The sequence below is a fragment of the Heteronotia binoei genome, chromosome 5 (genome assembly GCF_032191835.1).
Source record: "Heteronotia binoei isolate CCM8104 ecotype False Entrance Well chromosome 5, APGP_CSIRO_Hbin_v1, whole genome shotgun sequence".
Taxonomy (NCBI): Eukaryota; Metazoa; Chordata; class Lepidosauria; order Squamata; family Gekkonidae; genus Heteronotia; species Heteronotia binoei.
The window spans coordinates 150986231-150999062 of NC_083227.1; the positions used below are offsets into that span (position 1 = coordinate 150986231).

The 12832-nt window shown below is 45.1% G+C and overlaps 1 protein-coding gene across 2 annotated transcripts in view; it reads left to right on the top strand.

The window, feature by feature from the left end:
* Positions 1-12832, top strand: part of ADRB2 (adrenoceptor beta 2) — a 119726-nt gene that overhangs the window by 32135 nt on the left and 74759 nt on the right. Inside the window, exon 2 of one of the 2 annotated variants that reach the window (XM_060240592.1) lies at positions 8418-8700. The exons of the other annotated variant lie outside the window; for it this stretch is intronic. Within the exon in view, the coding sequence (XP_060096575.1) occupies positions 8418-8437 (20 nt within the window). The 3' untranslated portion in view covers positions 8438-8700. Of the gene's footprint in view, positions 1-8417; positions 8701-12832 lie in introns of those variants that run through there. 2 annotated transcript variants of the gene reach the window in all.

The window sequence follows — 12832 nt, forward strand, 5'->3', positions numbered from 1 at the left end:
AATATTATCACATTGTGCTAAATATTCCAGTACTGGATACCATACTGCCACAACTTTTGCTTCATAAATTTTTGAAGATAAACTGGAGCATGAGTAAGCCATTTTGGAAAGGATAAAGTAATCCCATTAATAAGTTCTGTTGATGAGTTTAAATAGACTGTGATCTATGCCCACTAAGTCATAAATATTGGGGGGGGGGGGAGGTTTGAGTTTCCTCAGAAACTGTTAGCAGGTGGAATTCTTTCCCCATTTTTTTTCCCTTTGGAAAATGGTCTGAGGATTGGCAAAAACTCTCTATTCCAAAAAATCAATTTCAGTGTAATGCACTCTCATAGTACCAGATCTGCCTCACTGATATTGAAATATGTCTTCATAATACAGCTTCAGGTTCATAGATTTTGATATGATTCTTCCTTTATGTGATAGAGTTTTCATTCCCAGAGCCAGCTTTAGTACCCCACTGTGGTAAATTCAGAATTAGTTATGAGAAAGCAATGCAACAAATACGGCTTGTTTGATTGTACACCTCAGAAAGCCCAGGCTACATTGCGCAATTGACAGCAAGATCAATAGGTTTCTATGGCCATTTATTTAAGGGATCAGAAGGGTTTTATAAAACTGGGCTGAAAGTGCAAACAATGTTCTTCAGTCATTTTTTTCCCCAAGTGCTTATCAGGGGTGTTCACTTGGCATATACTGAGTCAAATAGATACCCCAAAAATATCTTATTGGTATTTTTTAGGTATTCATTCAGCTGAATCGGATTACAGAATCCAATTTTGTTACTGAAATAGCTGTGCCCAAATAAAAGCCTATATTATTTGGGTGCAGCTAGAAGGCATTTAATGAGACTGTGATCTCTTTAACTGCCTTCTGAACTCACAGAGCTGTGCCTCCATGGTGGCATGACTAGGCAAGTCCTCATAAGGTATAATGGAAATGAATAAATTTGGGTTTCCCAAATATTCACCTAAATACTAATACAATACAGATATCCGGATTCAGGAATATTCAAGAATACTGATATTTTGGGGGTCCAGTACACCCAAACTGGAAAAACTGATTTATTTATTTATTGCCTATTCTGGAGTAACTCTGCATAGGATTGCCCTCTAATAGAACAGTGCTAAGCATGGCTATTTGGAAGTACATTCCATTTTGTTCATTGGGGTTTACTAACAGAAATCAATATTGCAATCCATAGCACTTTAAGACTGCAGTCAAAAAGAATTTCGAGCTGAAATCTTCAAAACATTTTTCTGGAGCAATCTCACAATAAAGTACTTTTATGAAATGGGCTAAATGGCTGAGGGTGTGTGTCTGCAGAAATCTCTCCTCCCAGTATTGCTACTGTCAGACCCCCTGGCAGCTGGGACACAATGCCTATATCTCCTTTTCATTCCAGGTTTTCCTTGCTGCTGACATTTGGTAGGTTAAACACAACAGGAGGAGGCTTTGGCCTTCACGCTCTGATTATAGGTCTTCTGGAGGCATCTGGATGTTCATTGTGTGAAACAGGATGTTGGACTAGATGTTCTGATCCAGCAGAGTTGATTGTACATTCACAGAGTTGGTTGGAGTTCACTGCTATTCTGGTATGGAAAAAAGGGAACTGAAGTACGTTATAGTTTCGTTACAACTGTCCAGAATAGTGCAACATTTTGATTTTATTATTTAGTTTTGGCAGTGACAGGATTATTTCTGTATTCTTAACAATGCAATTCACTGATTCAGAAATGGTTATTGACATGTGTCCGCAATGGATGTAAAAACTGGCCAACTAAGCCTACATGAAAATGTCTGGAGAAAAATGAGAGCAGAGTCACTTGATAAAGGAGTTATGTTGACAAATACCATTTGTACTGAACTCATTGAACATATGAACATATGAAGCTGCCTTATACTGAATCAGACCCTGGGTCCATCAAAGTCAGTATTGTCTTCTCAGACTGGCAGCGGCTCTCCAGGGTCTCAAGCTGAGGTTTTTCACACCTATTTGCCTGGACCCTTTTTTGGAGATGCCAGGGATTGAACCTGGGACCTTCTGCTTCCCAAGCAGATGCTCTACCACTGAGCCACCGTCCCTCCCCATTGTATGTGCATGGTGCATTGTATGCTCACTGTGTTTCACAGAATGTGCACTGTGTTTCACTGTTCATCTATCTACCTGCCAGGAAGTTGATAAGTACATAAGAAAAGCCCTGCTGGATCATACCAGAGGTCCATCTAGTCCAGCAACCTGACTCAAGCGTCACACAGTAGCCAGCCATATCCTCTGGAGGTACAAACAGGAACAAAAAGCCATGAATATATTATATAAGTAACTAATACACTATAATATAATCTTCAGAACTGGAATATATACCCCTATTTACAATAAAGGCAATGTGAATAAAATGCAATATATATGTCCTTCCACATTTTTTCCGAACAGTTTTTCCGTTATGATCCGATTTTCAACCTCTTCAAATCAGTAGGTGCAAAAGTGCTTGCGCTGATCTTAAAAGTTCCAGTAAAGTTCTTGAAATTATAGAGTCCTTATCACTTTATTCTTGTGGATTTTCAAAAAGATATTTCCAGATGGAATGGACAGATTCAAGCCATTCTGTGGCATTTTCTTGAAGGAACAGACTTAACTGAAAATGTAGACCCACGTGAGAAGAAAAACTTCCACATTTCAAAATTATTCTCATGCTCTAGATCGTTCCACATCTCTTAATCGATTTGCTTTCTAGAGGCACAATCCTATGTGGAGTTACTCCAGTCAAAGCTCACTGGTTTCAATGCACTTAGATTGGAGTAACTCTGCACAGGATTGCACTTTAGATTTATTAACATATAGTAGATGGCAGAAATAAATTTACTGCCTCCTAGCATCAGGTCCTCAAGGAAAGGAAAGGTCCCCTGTGCAAGCACCAGTCGTTTCCGACTCTGGGGTGACGTTGCTTTCACAACGTTTTCGCGGCAGACTTTTTACAGGGTGGTTTGCCATTGCCTTCCCCAGTCATCTACGCTTTACCCCCACCAAGCTGGGTACTCATTTTACCGACCTCGGAAGGGTGGAAGGCTGAGTCAACCTCGAGCTGGCTACCTGAAAACCCAGCTTCCACCGGGATCAAACTCAGGTTGTGAGCAGAGTTTAGGACAGGTTTTCAAAGGCTGACACAAATTTCAAAATTTCTATATTTCTTTTAAATATTGAAAAAAAATAGTATTGCATAATCATAGAATCATAGAGTAGGAAGGGATCTCCAGGGTGATCTAGTGCAACACCCTGCAGAATGCAGGAAATTCACAATTACCTCCCCTACCTCCAGTGACTCCTTCTCTATGTGCAGAAGATGGCAAACCCCCCCCCCCTTGAATTCAATTGGAGTTAATTTATAGGAAATAACAATGTTGACATGAAAGTTATCATAATACCCTAACTTCAGCTATTCCCAAACCGCTAAATTTCCTGTTTCAAAAAACAATCTAAGATCAGGTTATCTAATCAAGGAAATGACAGGGGAAATAGGCGTTGACAATTTACTGTTATAATTAGGGCATATTCTAGCCATGATGTTAATGATAAAGTTTTCTCTAGGATAACACTTTTTCCTTTCCCATTTCTTCATCCAAAGCCAAGCAGCCAGAGTTGAGATTATAAAAATGTGTTTTTTTTTATAAACTCATCTCCAAAAAAGGCATCTCCAAAAAAGGGTCCAGGCAAATAGGTGTGAAAAACCTCAGCTTGAGACCCTGGAGAGCCGCTGCCAGTCTGAGAAGACAATACTGACTTTGATGGACCCAGGGTCTGATTCAGTATAAGGCAGCTTCATATGTTCATATGTGTTCCACCATCCTAGGATTGCCAGATCCTCCCACTGTGGCAGGGGAAAAAAAGAAGTGACATCATGTAGCTCTAATAACTGCTGGAAATTCTATGCCTTTATCATAGAGCTGCTGCCAGAGATAAGTGACATCACTTACATTTTTTCCTAGAAGTGCCATCACACCAAATGCAATGCCAGAACACCCCATGCCCCTGCCCCCCAAGTTCTTTGTTGTTGCCTGGAAACCCTGTATCATCCTCCTGCTTTATATCCATTTAACAACCCATACGCAGCATAATAATAAAGCTTAGAATTTGCCTAGCCTGCCGTTTGACCATTACCATGCACCACAATTCATCATTCCTAATATTTTTTCCTAATAAAATGTAATCACTGGGGGTGTGATCTGAAGCACTGTAGGAGAGAGGCATCCTTACTATTTCTCCACAAGACTGTTTGTGAAGCAAATAAATAAATTTCCCTACTGAAAGTTGCTCCCGACCAAGTTGACTTTATCCTCGCTGAGTAAAATTTATTTGTAAGTTTTTGCTTGTGGGGTAAAAACAGTTTTGGAAGGGGAAATTTGCAGTAGGGAAATGACTTAAGACGAAAGGGTTAGGCAAGCTTCCCCTTGATGCGTCCACCTTTATATATGTAGCAGTGCTCTTTGTGCATTTTCAAAAGGGCCGCACATTTCCATCAAGGAAACTCTTCTCTAAAGGTGCTTCTGCAGCGCCTAGAACTATGAATTGCTTTCAGCTGCCGCAAACAGAATAACATACAGCCTGTTCTTTCTGTTCCCCCTCCTAGCTAGTCAGCTGCGGTGAGCTCTCACTCGCAACAGGCAGGGTGATGACAAACTGTACAAAACCATGCCGAGGTGGCGGGGGAGGGGAGAGAGAGGCCCGACTGTTCTACTTAATAGCAAACAACACGCTGCATTATCAAGGTCAGGAACTCGGTTTACAAGTTGACGTTCAGCGGCTTCAGGTTTGAGAGCAGCTGCGGGTATGGAGGAAAGTGAAACTAATTCTTAGCCCATCACAGCTCGCTTACTTTGGCTTGGAAAGGCAAAAAAGGGGGATGAAAGAGCAACGCCAATGAAAAGTAGGGTTGCCAAGTCCAATTCAAGAAATATCTGGGGACTTTGGGGGTGGAGCTAGGAGACTTTGGGGGCAGAGCCAGGAGACATTAGGGGTGGAGCCAAGATCAAGGCTGTGACAAGCATCATTGAACTCCAAAGGGAGTTCTGGCCATCACATTTAAAGGGACGGCACACCTTTTCAATGCCTTCCTTCCATAGGAAATAATGAAGGATAGGAGCACCTTCTTTTGGGGCTCATAGAATTAGACCCCCTGGTCCAATCTTTTTGAAACTTGGGAGGTATTTTGGGGAGAGGCACTAGATGCTATACTGAAAATTTGGTGCTTCTACCCCAAAAAACAGCCGCCCCAGAGCCCCAGATACCCACGGATCAATTCTCCCTGATTTTCTATGGGAATAAATCTCCACAGGGAATAACAGAGTTCCCAGCAGACATTTCCCTCCCCTCCCCCCACTTTCTGACGACCCTGAAGCGGGGGGAGGGCCTCCAAACCGGGAGATCCCCTGCCCCCACCTGGGGATTGGCAACCCTAATGAAGAGAAAGCTTGGGCTTTTCATAAATGTCAGCGCCGTAAATATTCAGTCTTGTTAAAGTCTCAGTGACTTCTAGCACAGGCCTCTTTGGGATTTGTGGGGAAACTTCCCATATCCAGCGAGTGAATGTGTTAAAAAACAGGTTTCTGACTGTGGATGACCCGGTGTGAGTAAGAAGCTGCAGCAAAGTGCTAAAGTTCTTTCACCTGCAGTCGCAGAAGTACTGTTAGGGACGGCAGCCTCCAGGTAGGACCTGGGGATCCTCCAGAATTATAGCTCATCTCCAGATTGCAGAGATCAGCTTCCCTGGAGAAAATGGCTGCTTTGGAGGGTAGACTCTGTGGCATTGTACTCCACTGAGGTCCCTGTCCTCCTCAGGCTCTATCTCCAGATCTCCAGGAGTTTCTCAACCTGAATCTGACCACCCTATGAACCTTCTCCCACTGGTGTCTAGGGAAGACCTGGCAACATATATGAACATATGAACATACATATGAAGCTGCCTTCTACTGAATCAGACCCTCGGTCCATCAAAGTCAGTATTGTCTTCTCAGACTGGCAGCGGCTCTCCGGGGTCTCAAGCTGAGGCTTTTTCACACCTATTTGCCTGGACCCTTTTAGTTGGAGATGCCGGGGATTGAACCTGGGACCTTCTGCTTCCCAAGCAGATGCTCTACCACTGAGCCACCGTCCCTCCCCTGCTCTCCAGGGTCTCAAGCTGAGGTTTCTCACACCTGTTTGCCTGGACCCTTTTTTGGAGATGCCGGGGATTGAACCTGGGACCTTCTGCTTCCCAAGCAGATGCTCTACCACTGAGCCACCATCCCTCCTACATATGAAGCTGCCTTCTACTGAATCAGACCCTCGGTCCATCAAAGTCAGTATTGTCTACTCAGACTGGCAGTGGCTCTCCAGGGTCTCAAGCTGAGGTTTTTCACACCTATTTGCCTGGACCCTTTTAGTTGGAGATGCCGGGGATTGAACCTGGGACCTTCTGCTTCCCAAGCAGATGCTCTACCACTGAGCCACCGCCTCTCCCCCACCGTAGGGTCTGAACAGATAAGCAGCATGCTGCTGCCCTCATGAAGCCTCCAATACCACGTTATTTCCTGTTGAGGAATGATAGTTAGGGACCAGTCATTTGTTTGGTATGTGTGTATGATGTTTATGAGTCAAGATGATGATATCATGTCCAAATATTTCTACATTCCAGGCTCCTTATCAAAACCAAGCGCCCATAAAATTCTTTCAGTACTGTAGCAATTTAATGCATTCTGCAAGATTGTCCCAATGATACAAAAGGTTTGGGCCATTCCTAGAGCCTGTGGTAAGGCAGGATGCAGAAATGTATACTTACCATTTATTGGAAATTGTGGGTTTATGATCCGTGTGTAGCAGGGCTGGATTAACAATCAGGCCAAGTAGGCATTGGCCTATGGGCCCCCTCACCTTTAGGGGCCCCAGGCTAGCTCCCCTCCCCCAGTTTTCCCGCTGCTCGCAGCCCTTGGAGCCTGCATGCACAGACAGCAATGGAGCTGCTCTTTGCTCAACTTGCCTGGTGCGGCTGCTGCTGGCGTTGTCGCCAAGTTTGCCTCTCTCTGTCTCTCCCCCACAGCTGTGTCAAAGGGGCTTTGGAGAAGGGGCCTGCAGGCTACAGCGGGGACCATGGGTGGCAGGGCGGGTGCTCTGACTCTGAGATAATTTGCAAGGGAGCCCCCAGATTTTGACTGCCTAAACTGCCTGTTCTTACATGGTAAAACCAGTCGCAAAACATATTATTTAGTATTGTGTGGATGCACCCAGAGAGTGAATAGCTCAAGGGCAGGCAGCAAGTTCCCATTGCAGAATGAGCCTTCAGACCTGAGTTTCCCAGATACTAGTCCAGCGCTCTAACAGGAGTGTCAAACTAGTGGCTCGAGGGCCAAATCAGGCCCCTAGAGGGCTTCTATTAGGCCCCTGAGCAATTGGCTGTCATCTGCTTTCTTCTCCCTCTCTCTTGCGTCCTTCTGCATCACAGCTTGCTTTGCAAAGTTTGCTCAATCGCACAGGAGCTACAGAGCAAAACCTCTATTTTCTCCTTTGGCTGAGGCTCCTCCCTTGGGGAGGAAGAGGGGAAGGCAGAGCTTGTTTTTCCAGGCATTCTCAATCGCACAGCAGAGCTACTGAGCCAAGTCTCTCTTCCTTCTATTGGCTGATACTCCTCCGCCATCAATCCCCCGGGGAAGAAAGGAAAGACCCAGAGCTTCCTTTGCCCAGTTCCCTGGATCCCATGGGAAAAATACAAAGAAAGCACCTTTAAGACCAATGAGTGCTAACATTTTAACCATGTTTTAAGGTGTTTTTTTTTTTTTAAATTGTGTTTGCAACCTTTATAAAGTTTATATCTCTGTTACCTAATCTTAAATAGGTATACACATGGCCTGACCCGACCCGGCCTGGCCCAACCTGACATGGCCCAGCCCAACAAGGTCTCATTTATGTCAGATCCAGCCCTGATGAGTTCAGCACCCCTGCACTACACCACTCTGGCTTTATGGAATGAACCTTAAGCTAGTGGTTTTGTTGTGCCTCTTCTGCTAGTGGCCAATAGCAGATACTTAAGGAGAAAGCGCAAGAGAAGGTTCTGCGACTTTTGGACTGCTCATTCCATATTCAGCGTTCAGTTCTGCGAGAGAGTTTGGGAGAGTAAATAGGAAGTTCATTCTTTGGCTATCATTGATAGGTCTCTCCTTCAGGAAAGTGTCTGCCTTGTTTGTTTTAATGCTCTGCCTTCGTTTAGACGCTATTTTCATACACACACACTTGAAAACTTATCAGCATTCTCCATAATTATTTTCATTTGGCCACTCCACTCTCCTGTGAATCTTTTCAGCTCTCACTGTTCAGAAGATACTAGACTCCTTCTTTTTAGCGATTTGTATCACAGACATCTTTTCCCAGCCTTCTTTCCTTGCAACCTAAGGCTGTAACATGCCTCAGTAATAAGTTAATCCTCCAAGAGCCACCGGTGGCTGGGATCAGAGTCAAGCTGGACCTTTTCTTGACTTCTTCTGGGAACATTAACAAACAGCAACCTTGTTCATAATTGACTCTCCTCCAGGTAGACTTTTTTTTTTTGGCAAGTGTTTCAGCCTCATCCTTCATTTCACACTCCATGTAATAAACACTGAAGTTTTCGTTTTTCCTGGAGAATCACACTAAAAGTCTTTGCCTGGCAGTGGTTGATCAAAACAGTGATCTCACAGAGGTAACACCTGACAACAGTGGGCTTTATTTTGCCAGTAAGTTGTGTGTTTGGGCACCTTCATGCCTGAGCTATAAGCGAGCACTGTCCTTAAACATTCTCAGGGCTTTTTTTGAGCAGGGTTGCACAGGAACACAGTTCCGGCTGGCTTGGCATCAGGGGTGTGGCCTAATATGCAAATGAGTTCCTGCTGGGCCTTTTCTACAAAAAAAAGCCCTGCACATTATCGGTATGACCCAGTTTGCTCTGAGAATGTTTCCTATATCCAAGAGTGAAAGGGACTCCAGGCCATTATTAATTAATTTGAGGTCTCTTAGGCCGTTTTCCCACTGAGCTTACCTCGGAGCGACGTCCCTCTTCACCACGCAGCGTCTGCATGGATTTCCCACCAACTGCTCTGAGGCTGCTCCGAGGAACCAGGAAGTTCCCGACCTTTTGCGTCGCGCAAATGGAAACCGCTAAAAACCAGTTTACGTTAACGACGCAAAAGCCGCGACTCTACTTGGTTCCTCGGAGTCGGAGCAGCCTCGGAGCAGTTGGTGGGAAATCCGCGCAGACGCTGCGCGGTGAAGAGGGACGTCGCTCCGAGGTAAGCTCAGTGGGAAAATGGCCTGAGTCATTTTTTTCCTAGTCCTTTACTGCTTGTCTGGGGATCTTTCCACACTGTTTTTAATCATGGCAAACCGTGAACATAAAGATCTTTCTTTGCACATATCCCCCAGCTTGGCTTTATGGAGCCTCAAAGATGGAAGCATAGTATGGCAATGCAGTTCCTGCGATGAAGAAAGGCAGCTTTTGAAAGAGGCAAGGGGAAATAGGTACATTGTGAGTTGGGAAAGCAAAAGGGTTTTGTTGGTTGCCACTTTATCAGAAATCAGCTTAGTAATCTAGGCTCAAGCAAAGGAGATAGGAGAACTGTGTAAGGTTGCTTTCCTTCCAACTAATTCTTTCTTTATCTCAATCTTAATGCCAACCAATATGCAAGTTGATAGTTGCAGTGATTTTGTTTGTTATCATTTACCTTGCCTTTTCTGCCTGAAATTGTTTCCTAAAGGATTTAACACTACTTAAAATAGCATTGGAAAAAGTGCCGAAAAGGGCAACTAGAATGATTAAAGGGTTGGAACACTTTCCCTATGAAGAAAGGTTAAAACGTTTGGGGCTCTTTAGCATGGAGAAACGACGGCTGCGGGGTGACATGATAGAGGTTTACAAGATAATGCATGGGATGGAGAAAGTAGAGAAAGAAGTCCTTTTCTCCCTTTCTCACAATACAAGAACTCATGGGCATTCGATGAAATTGCTGAGCAGTCAGGTTAAAATGGATAAAAGGAAGTACTTCTTCACCCAAAGGGTGATTAACATGTGGAATTCACTGCCACAGGAGGTGGTGGCGGCTACAAGCATAGCCAGCTTCAAGAGGGGGTTAGATAAAAATATGGAGCAGAGGTCCATCAGTGGCTATTAGCCACAGTGTGTGTGTGTGCGTACATACATATAATTTTTTTTTTTGGCCACTGTGTGACACAGAGTGTTGGACTGGATGGGCCATTGGCCTGATGCAACATGGCTTCTCTTATGTTCTTATGTGACACAGAGTGTTGGACTGGATGGGGCATTGGCCTGATCCAACATGGCTTCTCTTATGTGACACAGAGTGTTGGACTGGATGGGGCATTGGCCTGATCCAACATGGCTTCTCTTATGGGACACAGAATGTTGGACTGGATGGGCCATTGGCCTGATCTAACATGGCTTCTCTTATGTTCTTATGTGACACAGAGCGTTGGACTGGATGGGCCATTGGCCTGATCCAACATGGCTTCTCTTATGTTCTTATGTGACACAGAGCGTTGGACTGGATGGGCCATTGGCCTGATCCAACATGGCTTCTCTTATGTTCTTATGTGACACAGAGCGTTGGACTGGATGGGCCATTGGCCTGATCCAACATGGCTTCTCTTATGTTCTTATGTGACACAGAGTGTTGGACTGGATGGGGCATTGGCCTGACCCAACATGGCTTCTCTTATGTTCTTATGTGACACAGAGCGTTGGACTGGATGGGCCACTGGCCTGATTCAACATGGCTTCTCTTATGTTCTTATGTGACACAGAGTGTTGGACTGGATGGGCCATTGGCCTGATCCAACATGGCTTCTCTTATGTTCTTATGTGACACAGAGTGTTGGACTGGATGGGCCATTGGCCTGATCCAACATGGCTTCTCTTATGTTCTTAAAAGTGTCCAAATGCCATTTACAAAAAGTGGCTTGGAAAAGGGGGTTGCCACAGTCTCTGAGTCCAGGCAGCCTGGATCCTATGCATTGCGGAAAAACTGAAATTGGCACTATGACACCATGGCACTATTTCTACCATTAGGGGATATTCTTGGTTCCATGGCATAATGCCACTAATTGGCTCAAACTGGGGGGGGGAGAATTCTAAAAAGCAATACAGAGTAGTGGTTTTTCCCGGAATTGGTAACAACTCTGGATTAAGTGTCTAATGCTGGAAGAATGGAGGGAAAGTCGTGTTGGTTGCTTTCCAGACATTTGTCTGCAGAAACTCATTTACATATTAGGCCACACTCCCTGGCATTACCATTGTTTCACACAGGGCTTTTTAATAGAAAAAGCCCAGCAGGAACTTATTTGCATATTAGGCCACACCCCCTGATGCCAAGGCAGCCGGAACTCTGCTCCTGTGCATTCCTGCTAACAAAAAAAAAGCCCTGTTTGTCTGGGTTCATTTGCTATTGTGTGTTTCTATTTATACAAATTCCTACTTCATGTTCTCCTCTCTCTTCACTTCCACTGCCTTGCTAGGCTGCAGGCTGGGGTTGTTGCTGCTGCCTCTGATACTGGCCAGGCAAGTGAATGCCAGCCAGCCAACCAACAGGAATGGAGGGGAGAGATCACAATGTCAGGCAGATACCCAGAGGACTACATCCCCCAAAGTCCCCAAACTGTTACCATGCCCATATTGCAAACAGTATTGGAGATGCTGGGGGAGGCAGGGAGAAAAATGATTATTCCACTCTCACATTGGCTGCCTGTAGGGTTGCCAAGTCCAATTTAAGAAATGTCTGGGGACTTTGGGGGTGGAGCCAGGAGACGTTGGGGGTGGAGCCAGGAGACGTTAGGGATGGAGCCAGGAGACGTTGGGATGGAGCCAGGAGACGTTAGGGGTGGAGCCAAGATCAAGGCTGTGACAAGCATAATTGAACTCCAAAGGGAGTTCTGGCCATCGCATTTAAAGGGACGGCACACCTTTTCAATGCCTTCCTTCCGCAGGAAATAATGAAGGATAGGGGCACCTTCTTTGGGGGCTCATAGAATTGGACCCCCTGGTCCAATCGTTTTGAAACTTGGGGGATATTTTGGGGAGAGGGACTAGATGCTGTACTGAAAATGTGGTGCCTCTACCTCAAAAACAGCCCCCCCCCAGAGCCCCAGATACCCGCAGATCAATTCTCCATGATTTTCTATGGGAATAAATCTCCCTAGGGAATAAAAGAGTTCCTAGCAGACATTTCCCTCCCCTCCCCCCGCTTTCTGACGACCCTGAAGCGGGGGTAGGGCCTCCAAACCGGGGGATCCCCTGCCCCCACCTGGGGATTGGCAACCCTAGCTGGTTGGATGGATATCTGGCTTGACCCTCCTGTATGCTTGGGCTGCAGATGCCGCAAGCAGCAGACAGGGAAGGAGGAAGACTGCAGGCAAGGCCACAAAGGAAAGAATGAATGGCAGTCATTAACATGTTGCTTTGCTCATTCCACTGGCCACATGAATGGAGCCAATGGACCTTTTTCCGGTTCATTTTAGTTGTTTTAACTAAATGGATATTTCACTCTGATGCTTGGCAGTCGTAGCCATGACCTTAATTCAGTCTGATAAACAGGCATTTGTTTTCTGTCATAAGTAAGAGTCACCTTCAGGCATCTAGGCATGGAATTGGTCCAGTTGGTTCCTTCATGCTGTAAATGACTAAAACAGGCATGTGAAGTGGCAGGCTTATGTGCAAATATCTTCTGTGGACATCTGCAAGGTTGTCTTAATTTATGAGCAATGCATGGTGGGGAGTTCAAACTACCAGTAGGATTCCATCTGTGTCTGTTTCTTAACCTGAGC